The sequence below is a fragment of the Leptonychotes weddellii genome, chromosome 2 (assembly GCF_054177405.1).
Source record: "Leptonychotes weddellii isolate Sample4059 chromosome 2, ASM5417740v2, whole genome shotgun sequence".
In the NCBI taxonomy this organism is placed as follows: domain Eukaryota; kingdom Metazoa; phylum Chordata; class Mammalia; order Carnivora; family Phocidae; genus Leptonychotes; species Leptonychotes weddellii.
The window spans coordinates 121,140,350-121,152,306 of record NC_138370.1 but is presented as its reverse complement, the minus strand read 5'-3'; the positions used below and the strand labels follow the sequence as shown (position 1 = coordinate 121,152,306).

The window sequence follows — 11,957 nt, the reverse complement described above, 5'->3', positions numbered from 1 at the left end:
TGACCTGAGCCGAAGGCAGTCGCTTAACCAACTGAGCCACCCAGGCGCCCAGAACCTCCATTTCTTATTGCACCTCATTAATAGCCTTTTTGATTTTGACTTGGTTAGATTTTAGTTCTTTTATTTCTCCAGAAAGGGATTCTCTAGTATCTTCTATGCTTTTTTCAAGCCCAGCTAGTATCTTTACAATGGTCATTCTGAACTGTAGTTCCAACATCTTACTAATGTCCGTATTGATTAGGTCCCTGGCAGTTGGTCCTGCTTCTTGTTCTTTTTGTTGAGGTGAGTTTTTCCGTCTTGTCATTTTGTCCAGAGAAGAATAGGTGAACGAGACAACAAAATGCTAAAAGGGTAACAATGACCCCAGAAAAATATACACAAAACAAATCAGAAGAGACCCAAAACGGGGGTTGGGGGAGGGGGAGAGAAAGAAAGAAAAAAAAAAAAAACAGAGTATGATTAGGCTGGTGAGTGGAACAGAGCCACACACTAGATTTTGGGTTTATTGTGGTCTGTTAGAAGAAGAGATCAAAGAAAAAGAAGAAACTGCCTCCCAAAATTTTAAAGAAAGAAAAACTACATATATATATACACACACAAAAATAAGGGTAAATACGATGAAGGGATGGAATATGACTGTAAAGATGAAAATTAAAAAAGATTTTAAAAAAGGAATTGATAGAGTAAGAAGTTGGTTGAAAAAAGAAATAAAATTTAAAAAAAAAGGAGAGAATGTGATCAGGCGGGAGACTAGAACAAAGCCATACATTAGATTTAGGGTATATTTTGGTCTGTTAGAAGAAACTGTATCCCAAAATTTTAAAGAAAGAAAAACTTACATATATAAAAAAAATAATATTAAATACAATGTAGGGATAGAATATGAGTATAAAAATGAAGTAAAAAAGGAATTGTTTGTTGAAAAAGGAAAAATTAAAAAAGAAATAGAAAAAAATATTTAATAAATTAACTTTGAAAGACTAAAGAATCAGGAAAAAAGCCATGAATTCTGTGTGCAGTATTCCCCTAGCACTGGAGTTCTGCCGTTCTCATTGATCGGTAAACTTGGTCTTGGCAGGCTGTTGTTGCTGATCTTCTGGGGGAGGGGCCTGTTGCCGTGGTTCCCAGATGTCTTTGCCGGAGGTGGAATTGCCCCACCCTTGCCCCGTCGGGCTAAGTAATCCGCTCGGGTTTGCTCTTGGGAGCTTTTGTTCTCTGCAAGCTTTCCGTACACCTTTGGAGGACGAGAGTGAAAATGGCGGCCTCCCAATCTCTGCCCGGGAGGAGCTGAGAACTCGGGACCCCACTCCTCAGTGCGCCCCCAGAGCAAAGCAGTCGATCACTTCCGTCTCCCCCGTCTCCGGCCGCACTCTGTGCTCACCCGGCCTGTGACCAAGCATTTCTATCTCTGGCACACGACCCCGTGTGGAGTCTCCAAACCCAGCAGATCCCTGTGGTGCACTTCCGTGCAGGAAACAGTTAATTTAGAAGACTGGGATTAAAATAGAAGAATAACAGAGAAAGTCAACTGAAGGACTCTGTCCTGTGTTAAATTTTCCAGAAGATCTCTGTGTCCTAGAAATGGAATTTCTCAAGAGAAGTTGTGGAAGCAGGGACGCCTGTGTGGCTCAGTCGGTTAAGCATCTGCCTTCAGCTCAGGTCATGATCTCAGGGTCCTGGTATCGAGGCCCCTATCGGGCTCTCCGCTCAGCGGGGAGTCTGCTTCTCCCTTTAACTCTCCCTTTGTGCTCTCCCTCTCTCAAATAAATAAATAAAATCTTTAAAAAAGAAAAGAAAAGAAAAAGTTGTAGAAGCAGTATTTTTCCAGAGTGTATTTTGCAAAATCCTTTATAAAGCTACTGGGTGCTACTTGTACATAAAAGTGTAGTGAAGCAAATTTGGGAAGTCCTGGGTTTCATAAGATTAAGCAGATTCTTTTGTGTAGGACTTGACAGTACTTTTAGTGAGCATTTTCCAGGTAGAGGCACATTACATAGCAGCATTTTATAAACTCAGGTACATGAGACCGCAGAGCTGTTTGGTTCTTGTAACAGGAATAATGTTCTGCGGGATACACTTTGGAAAACATTATGGAATGTTCTTGGAGGTGTCCATGAGCAGGTATGATGGGTACACATTGTGGCTCTCTGGGGGGTAAGGGGCTTGAAGTAAGACATTAAACTATCATAGAGGAACTGCCAACGTGAGGGATGATTGTCTTTGCCATTATACTTCTTTTTCTTTTGAATAAAAATTCACAAAAATAAATTCTACAGCTAATCTAAATGTCATCTTTGTTTTTAATATCAGAAGTAAGCTGTATGGGGGAGAAGTCAAACTTGAGAATCTGTATTTGATTTGGTTTTAATCTGTTAGGATTTAAGATAAGCCTATTGTAAATTTGTAAAGATACAGCATTTAGCTCTTGGCTGGTTTCATGGAACTGGTAGATGAATAATGGATGAAGATTATATTTAAGTAGAACCTGATGGAATTCTCCGTGTCTTCTTTCCCTCTCCTCCTCAGCCCTACTCCTCACTTCAAGGTTGCCAACAATCTGCCTGGACCGACCAGAGTCAGTGGCCATTGTCTGTCCTCAGTTATTTGCACATCTTCGCCTCACCCAGCTCGGTTGTCTCCTCTGTCTCCAGAAGCACCCCTCTCTTGGCTTCCCTGACACTGCACTCGCCTGGTTTTGGTCCTTCTCTCTGTACTTTGCAGTTAGCTTTGTAGGTGGTTCTGCCGACTTCCCAATGTGTCATACCTGAGGGCTCAGTATTGGGTCCCCTTTTTCTGTTTTGTACTCACTTCCTAAGTGATTTCCTTCAGACTTGTAACTCTCTCTACATACCCTCTACATGGGGAGGACTCCCAAATCTCGTCTCCAGTCAAAAACTAACCATTGCCCTCAATCCACAGGTATCTACTATTTGCACTTAAATGCATCACAAATAACTCAAGCCTTGTGTCCAAAACCTGATTCTTGGTAATCTCTACTTTCCCTCTTATTCTTTACTCCCTCTTTTCTGTCTGTATTAATGGCACTACCATCCTTCCAGAGAGTTTCCCTCCTCAGTCTCTAATTATTCATTTCTACTTAGCCTGCCACCACCGTCATCCAGGCCACCAGAATCTCTGGCTTTTAATTTCTACCATTTCCTCCTCCCTGATCTCCTCACTTTCGTATCTCTCTTTTCACTCTTTTTTTCTACACAGTCAGTTATGTTTCAAATATCAATGTGATCATGACACCCATTTTAAATAAAGCCTTGTAACGGCTTCCCATTGCATACTGAATTTAGAGCAAAATCCGGACTCCTTCTCATGGCCTGAAGGCACCTTCACAGGCTGGTCCTTTCCCCTCTCCTTCCCGCCTCATCTTGTATGGTATTCCCCTTGCCACTGTACTCCATTCACACTGGCCTATTTTCAGTTCCTCGAACGTGCCAACTTCTTTCTTGCCTTCACACATGCCCTAGCTTCTCCTTGGAGCAGCTTTCTGCCTGTCCTTTGCGTGGCTGGCTCCTTCTCACTCCAGAGTAGGTTTCTGTACCCGTTCCCCTGCCCCATGACTTGCATCACTGCTCTGTTATTTCAGAGCACCAGTCCTTGTACTCTCTGTCTCCCACGCTTGATTGTAAACTCCTGAAGGTAGAGACTGTTTATTCACCAATGTAACAAACATTTTTTGTTAAAAAATGCAGTGACTGAATTGAGCTAAAAAAAATCTCCAGATGTAAAGAGTTCATTTTTTAATGTAACTTACTTTATTGTATTCTGAATGTATTGGATATGCATCCATGGCTATGAGCTCAGAGTAGTAACTTATTGTTTCATTCAACAAATACTGATTCACCACATGCTAGGATAGAAAAGAATGATGTGAGGTAAATGATAAATAGGACTGTGTCTAGGAGGTAATAATCAAGTAGGGAAAACAGACAGACAAACAATTGTAATACAGTACAATTAAGGCTTGTTCTAAGTTCATCAGGAGTCCCAAATATGGGTATTTTTCAAGGGGTGTCTTTGCAGGGCTCTGGCATGGGCTGGATCTTGAAACACAGCCAGGTCCACCAAGCAAGTCAGGCGGGAGTGGGAGTGCTAGAAGGATGCTCCTACCAGAGGGTGGTGTGACAATGGTAGAGAGATGTTAAAACAGCAGAATGCCCCTTGAAACCCAAATCTGTTAGGTTCCTCAGTTTCTGATAGCAAACATTAAGAGGTTGGATAGCAGAATAACTCAAAATAATTTTTTTAAATCTAAATGTGTCGGGTGGAGCTATATACCCATGGAAGACATCAAGGTCTGAGGCTAAAGGTGTGGGAGGACAGAATCCAGAGACGGGGCCCCTGTGCTGGGCTAAGGGTTGGGACTTTAGAGAGCCACTGAATGGGTTTAAGCTGTAGCCACATAATTAGTGTTTCAGAAAAATCATTCTGGTGGCAGGATAGAGTAGTAGTTTGAGGGACGTGGTACTGGAGGGAACAGATTCAAGAGTTTAAAAACACAAACTCGTGAGGAAGGAATGATTTCCAGACTTCTGTTGATTTGCAGAACTAGTTAGAAGTGTTGTTTACAATTTAGTGGGAACTGGTGAGGAGCACATTTTAAGAGGAAAGATGATCTCTTTTGAAATTACTGAGTTTGAAGTAATAGTAGGATACATATTCATAAGTATTAGATGAGTAAGATAAGTATTCATGGTCAGTATTAGAGAGATCCAGTCATGATGGTGTATGTGGTAATTAACATATAAGTATTTAAGACCATGGGAAGACATACAGAGGGAGAAAGCCAAGGATAGAACCCTAGGGAACATACATGCGTATGGAAGTGTTCGTGAAAGAGAAGTCTATATGTATGACCAAGAAGGAATAGTCAGGGAGGTGGGAAGACAACAGTATTGACTTCTAAAGAGAAGGTAAGAACTGAAGAGTATCATATGCAATAAGGACCATGTTAATAACAGGAAAGAAATGGTCCTTGCATCGTAAGTTGATTAGTTTTCATGACTACAGACTATATTCCAACCCTAGCCAATTATTTTGAAAATATCTGATCTTAGTCAAAGGAAGGGAAGGGATGATTGGATATGTGGTTGGATCAATTCAAACTGATCCCTACATCTGGAAAATCAATTCAATACATCAGTATATTGGGAGGGTAGTATACTTCTGTGTAACTAATACAGTCTTTATTATATACCATATGGTGAAATTGTAAAGGACTATATTTGATGCAGTTTTACTACGCATCGTACAGTGAACATATTGGTAGTTAAGTTTTTTTTTAAAGGTAGCATGCTTTTAATGGAATGTTTAGTAGTGAAGATAAGACAGTTAAAGGAAGATGTGTCATCTAGAGAAGGCAGATGTCCTTGGTACGGTCTTGGTTCAGTACCTGGTCCTTGGCTTTGATCAGATTATGGGGAGGCACTCATGCTAACCTAGGTCGTAAGACGACCAGAATGCTAATTTTAAAAAATTACAGTGAAACATATAACTGAGCAGACAAGCTCTTTCTGCTTGTTGATCTCTTTGGGAAAACTTTATAATGGAGTTGAAATATAAGCAGAATGTGGTTTGGTAAATGTGGGATTCTGAGTAGGGGCAATTAGCTGAATAATCTTACTTGGAAGGTCGGAGAAGAAAATTTGCCTGTGTATTATATTCAGAGCCTCTTCTGGGTACCATAAATAAAACCTAGCTGTCAATGAGGGCCTATGATGAGTAGGTGGTGGTGTGTAGGGTACAGAGGCAAGTAAATCTCTCTGCACTAGAGGACCTAACTGTCTAGTTGAGGATACGTGCGTTCCCTAAGCCTAATGACCAAAGAATTGACATTATTTTCTCTAAGTGAACTGGTATGAGGGATTTGTAATGCCTTGTGTTCTTGCATATTGTTTAGTGCAAATGGTTCTTGAAATGTTTTGGAATGCTATAATGATTTTTCTTTGAACCTGCAGGTTCTCCAGAAAAGAAAATTGAACATTCATCCAGGAATCAAGAAAATAGTTCTGCAAACCCTATCAAGAATAGAAAAGCAAGTCCAGTATCTAAAGACCACCAGACTGGAAAGAAAACCTCAGAGAATTCATCATCAGTACAGGGTCAAGTGCAAAAGCAGAACGATGAGTCTGAAAGTGATTTCGAATCAGATCCCCCTTCTCCTAAGAGCAGCGAAGAGGAGGAACAAGAGGATGAAGAAGTTCTTCAGGGAGAACAAGGAGATTTTAATGATGATGATACTGAACCGGAAAATCTGGGTCATAGGCCTCTCCTCATGGATTCTGAAGATGAGGAAGAAGAGAAACATAGCTCTGATTCTGATTATGAGCAGGCCAAAGTAAAGTACAGTGATGCGAGCCCTGTCTACAGAGACAAATCTGGCAGTGGACCAACGCAAGATCCTCCTAACACACTCCTCACCTCGACCCGATTGCCCTCTGATGTTGGAGTGGAGGCTCCTAAACAGGAGTTTGATGTATTTGGCGCTGTCCCCTTCTTTGCAGTGCGTGCTCAACAGCCTCACCAAGGGAAGAATGAAAAGGACTTCTGTCAACAGCCCCTCTGTCCTACTGTGGGTCTAGAGCAGGAGGAATTTGATGTATTCACAAAGGCACCCTTCAGCAAGAAGGTGAATGTACCAGACTGCCGTGCAGTGGGGCCGGAAGCACAAACCGGTTGTCCGAAAAGTGTAGATATCTTTGGCTCCACTCCCTTTCAGCCCTTTCCCACATCAATAAGCAAAAGTGACAGCAACGAGGACGTTTTTGGGCTTGTGCCCTTTGAGGAAATAACTGGGAGTCAACAACAAAAAGTCAAACAGCGAAGCTTACAGAAACTGTCTTCTCGCCAGAGGCGCACAAAGCAGGATCTGCCCAAAAGTAATGGCAAGCGGCATCACGGCACGCCAACCAGCACGAAGAAGACTGTGAAGCCTACCTACCGCACTCCAGAGAGGGCTCGCAGGCACAAGAAGGTGGGCCGCCGAGACTCTCAAAGTAGCAATGAATTTTTAACCATCTCAGACTCCAAGGAGAACATTAGCATTGCACTAACAGATGGGAAAGACAGAGGGAACGGCCTGCAGCCCGAGGAGAGTCTGTTGGACCCCTTCGGTGCCAAGCCCTTCCATCCTCCAGACCTGCCGTGGCACCCTCCACATCAGGGCCTGAGTGACGTCCGTGCTGATCACAACCCCGGCCTGCCTGGGCGGCCCAGACCCAATTCACTGCATGGCTCATTCCATAGTACAGATGCCTTGAAAATGGATGATTTTGGTGCCGTGCCCTTTACAGAACTTGTAGTGCAAAGCATCACTTCACATCAGCCCCAACAGTCCCAGTCAGTCGAATTAGACCCATTTGGTGCTGCTCCATTTCCTTCTAAACAGTAGATACTTCTGGCGGACTCTTGGCATTAACTCCTGTTTCAAAAAAGTATGAATAGTTTTATGAATTTGAAAGAAAATTCATTTGTATAGCTCTTTATATCATTCATTCTTACAGGTCAATCAGCATAGGTGATTTTTAAATAAACCAAATAGAAAAAGGAAGTATCTCCACAGGGTAGTGACTCGCTGTCTCTTCCATGCAGGAGAAAAGGGAGCTTGACTGCTCGCTCCAACCCTGGGTTTCAGCCACCAGACGTGACTCCACGGAAATCCCGGGAAAGCACGTGCCACCTTTCCAGTTGGGTAGCCACTGAAAAGGGACTGGAAAGCTGTGTCATTCTTTTTAGAACAGGATGTCACTTGTGTGTGCATATTCTGGGCTCATGGCAGGATCCAGCATGTAAAACTAAGGTTATTTGTATATACACAGGTTGCATTTGTGGATTTTTTAAAGGTCTCTTCTAATTTCCACACAGTAAAAACAAAATCGGGTTCTCCTAAAGAATTAAAAAGTAATTATCTGGAGAGAGCAGAGATTTTAGTCCTTACACCGTTCTCGACAAAGCAGAGCCAGAAGTAACTGACAATTATTGTGCCTGAAACTGTTGCATTTTTAGAAACAAGTGCCATTAATATGGAATATCTACCCAGAAGCCTAGGACAAAAACTAAAGAGAAATACCTGACGTGTGGAAAATGTAAAAGAAAAAAAATGATACTGAAGAGAGAAAAAAAAAAAACGACTTCAGGAACACTTTATATATTGTTTTTGAATGGCTCCTTGCTCAAACCTTTTACTGTCATGTCCCTAATAAAGCAGATTGTTGGAAAAATGGGGAGTGAGGACAAGGGTTGTATAGAAATTGTACTTCAGGAAAAAAAAATATGTAGCTGAAACCCTGAGTTTTTAAGACGTTTACAACATAAAATCATGTTGCATTTAATAATGTACTTTATTAAATTACCACCTTCCCCAAATATTCCCCAAGTCATGAGCAACAACTTTCTAGTTAGGTTTGGAGGGTGGAGTAGTTTTAATAGAGTGCACAGAACAGTGAAACCCATAAAGCCTTATAGGCAGGACTCACGCATCCTGCTGCAAGTACCTCTGCACTAATACGCAAGATCTTAACATGGCTATAAGGTATGAGATAGGAACTAGCATCTCAGTTCTGCTAGTTGATGCGTCTCTAGTGAAAAGAACCCAGCTACCAAATTGCCTTTTTTTTACACCCCAAATCCTAATTAGAAACTTGAGATTTTATAGAGATTGTTTAATAAGATAGAAATTACTATATGAATTAATGTGAATACAGTGTCTGTGCTTCCTGTGTCTCCAGCTATTTTAAGTTATAATTAACTGTCCTTCCCTGTCAACATTTAGAAGTTTCTAGAACTGATGAAGCTATTTACAAAAAGGGGTGGAAACTCTTATTAACTGGCACTCTTCTTGATTGCTATACTTTAAACGAACTTTCTTTGAATCCAATTAGTGTATTTTATGAGTAATCTTATTAGAATATCTTAATTATAGTGCCCCAAATGGGATGAGCTATTTGCCTGTTTTCACAGTTCTAAACTTGGAAAGAAGCAAAGTATATGTTACTGAACTATATATTCATTTTTATTGTTTCTTCTCTCTTTTATATTTTAAATCAGATACAAATTTGTGGACAAACAGGGAAGCAAATATGTGAATCACAGCGTAGCAGAGGCAGACCAAGCATTATATTACTGCTTAAGAGTTGTATTTTTAGAGCCCCGACTGCACCAATTACTTGTCCTTGTGCCAAAGGCAAATATTATGTTTGCACCTTTTTTTTTTTTTCCTGATTCTCAGGTTGATTAATACTGCTAATGCAAATGCTCAAGTAGGTGTTCTTCAAAACTTTACAAAGTAGACTCAAGTGATACTTTCTTTTAAAAGTGAAGAGTTGATGATTACATTTAGTAAATTCATGGTAGGTTTGTATCAAACAATTTTTTTTTAATGAAAATTTGTTGGTTGATGTGTACACGGTATGCTTTTGACTGTTTTAGTCCTTGGCCTTGGTCTCTGCTAGACCTCATGAGTTTTATAATTTAAAAGGGGTAGTAGATGAATTAATGTGGTCTCCTTGGGATGTAAACATGAAATACTTAAGATTGTGTCTGATACCAAGGCCTTGCTTACAGTTGCTTTTCAATACACTGAATAATTTTAAGTGATTTAGACACTGATGTAGACACTTCGGGCTTATAAAGTTGGATGAATTCTAAAGAAACAATTTTGACATTGTTTAAAATATTTCCATCCTTATGTTTATTATATTACAGCCCAGTGACTTTCCTCTTTTGAGATTATAGCTCAGAGGAAACATTAGGATTCGACAGGGGACCCAATAGGATAGAAATGGGGAGATTCCTGTGTGTTGAAGTAAAGACATTTTCCAAGGAGTACAGGATTAGGGTTGCTTTCCATTTTTCATTATCTCCTCCCACTATCGTTAGGATGTAGGTCACTCTCTTGATGCCCAGGTAATTCCCTTATGAGAATTATGAGGCTGGAGCTCCCAAGGCACGTGAAAGAGCCTAACACAAACTTGGGACACAACATTCAGTAAAAGTTTGGTTCTATTACGGGATGGTCCAATTCTTGTTTAAGGAAGGAGAGTTGAAATTATTTTCCTATTATTAATCAGGTGTCCTCTGTGCTTCTTTTGTACGTAAAGTAGTCATAACTAAACCTGTAATACTTGAACATCACACTAAGGGAAGTAAATTATGAAGCTAGCAAAAATCTGAGGCCAAAGTTATTTCTGTCCTAACAGCTTTAATAATGCTTGTTGATTTTGAATAATCGTTTTAAAAGTGGACCATTCAGTTAACTTTTTAAATATCACTTCAGCACAATTGTTAGTGTTAAAAAGATCAGCTTTTATGGCATTGAAGAATGTATCTGCTGAGACACAAAAGTTGCTTGGTATATGTATTAGGTGGAGGAAGAAAGGTTTTAGGCCAGCTGAAAATTTAACTGACTAGAATATTTATTCAGAAGTATCAGTGGGAAATTATGTAATTCTTCCACTGACCCAGCCCATTCCTGAATGTGTACTTGGGCACAGTTATGACATTATTTGGAATTGTAGATAGATACACCTTTTGATCCCACCCCGTTTATTGTCTAACGGTAATAGATTGTTGTTCTCATACTGCTGGTGGAAAGAGTAAGGCAGAGCCCACCTTTGGCTCTGATGTTCATTAGGCAGAGCAGTTTTCTTACTATTTGGCTACTCTGCTTAGTTTAGGTTTTGGTACTTCATATAAGCATTGCTAGAAGGTACACATGTATTAATATCACTAGGTCTGAGGAGTTTGGTACATTTGTTTTAATATGTGTAGAATGTGCAGTCAACTTTTTCTTCCCTTTTAGCAAAATCACTCATCATTGTTAGGTCTGATACTGAGCTGACAGATCTACTGTGAGAATGAGATGACATATCTACTGTGAGAATAAAAATTATGTTTGAAAACTTTTATACACCAGGGTGTTGAGAAAAATATATAAACACACACATGCATGCACATGTCACATCTCTCTACTGTGGAGCTAATGTGAATTTTTACTTTTAAATGGAATTGCAACCACAATCATTACTAAAAGAACATTCACTCCTAGGGAGGTTTTACAAAAGCCACTAAAAGAATGAGGTAGACAGATGAAAATGCAGTGGGTCATCATTTGGGGTTATTTTTATTTAAAAATCGATTGTGCTACTTTTGAAAGAATTGTTTTTATTCCTACTCTCTTTTTGTGATTGAAAGGTCATCTAATAGTAAGGAGTATAGTAATAGTAAGCTACTTTTTAAATTGCTGGTAAACAGCTTTAAGTGCACTTTCTTTGATTACACTTCCATTTTTTGTTAAACTTGAATTTTCTGAAGCCTTTTATGTACCACTAAGCAAATAACTTTAACTTTTAATAAACCTGATTTACATGCTTATTATATTTCTGAGAATTGTTACAAAACATACTTTCTAAAGTAACTTCAATCCTCAAATATAGCTGGGAAACTGTTTATGAGATAGAATCGGTTGCTTTTTTTTTTTCTCTTTCTACATCTAATTAAGCACTAACTGATTTTACGACTTTATTGCCTTTACGTTGCTTACTCTTCTTATTGACTGAATTCTGTCCCTCATTCACTTTGTTTTGTTTGAAATTTAAAATTATTTTCTTACTGTATTTATCATACCTACTGTTTTAATAATCTGCTTTCTTTAAATGCAATAAATCCCAAATGGATTGCATATTCTTTATAATTAGTGACTTTGGAGTTTTTCATTATTTGTCTTAAATGTTTTGGATGTAGACTTCTATTCAGTTCTTTTATTCACACTACAGACATGAAGCACCTATTATGCTCCAGCTAGTGGAACAGAAAAATGGATAGGATTAGATCTCTGTTCTTAGGGTAAAACTCACAGTGTAGGATTTAAGTAAGAAAACCTATTGTGACCTAGCATTTTTGCAGCAAAAATACTTTGTAGCACAATTTGTTCAGGCACTATAATTACT

General features: G+C 39.5%; 3 protein-coding genes across 8 annotated transcripts in view; 2 read left to right on the top strand and 1 right to left on the bottom strand.

Moving 5' to 3' along the window:
* The window catches only part of ANXA3 (annexin A3), a 295,648-nt gene extending 283,947 nt beyond the window's left edge, over positions 1-11,701 (top strand). Inside the window, exon 13 of the mRNA XM_081812268.1 lies at positions 7,403-11,701. Within this exon, the coding sequence (XP_081668394.1) occupies positions 7,403-7,455 (53 nt within the window). The 3' untranslated portion in view covers positions 7,456-11,701. The remainder of the gene's footprint in view (positions 1-7,402) is intronic.
* The window catches only part of BMP2K (BMP2 inducible kinase), a 124,707-nt gene extending 113,006 nt beyond the window's left edge, over positions 1-11,701 (top strand). For both annotated transcript variants that reach the window (XM_081812264.1, XM_031041216.2), the window contains one exon: positions 5,970-11,701. In XM_081812264.1, the coding sequence (XP_081668390.1) occupies positions 5,970-7,402 (1,433 nt within the window). In that variant the 3' untranslated portion in view covers positions 7,403-11,701. The remainder of the gene's footprint in view (positions 1-5,969) is intronic.
* Positions 3,745-11,957, bottom strand: part of PAQR3 (progestin and adipoQ receptor family member 3) — a 29,966-nt gene continuing 21,753 nt past the window's right edge. For all 5 annotated transcript variants that reach the window (XR_014142979.1, XR_014142978.1, XR_004079351.2 and 2 more), the window contains one exon: positions 3,745-7,432. The gene's annotated coding sequence lies outside the window, so the exon portion shown is untranslated. The remainder of the gene's footprint in view (positions 7,433-11,957) is intronic.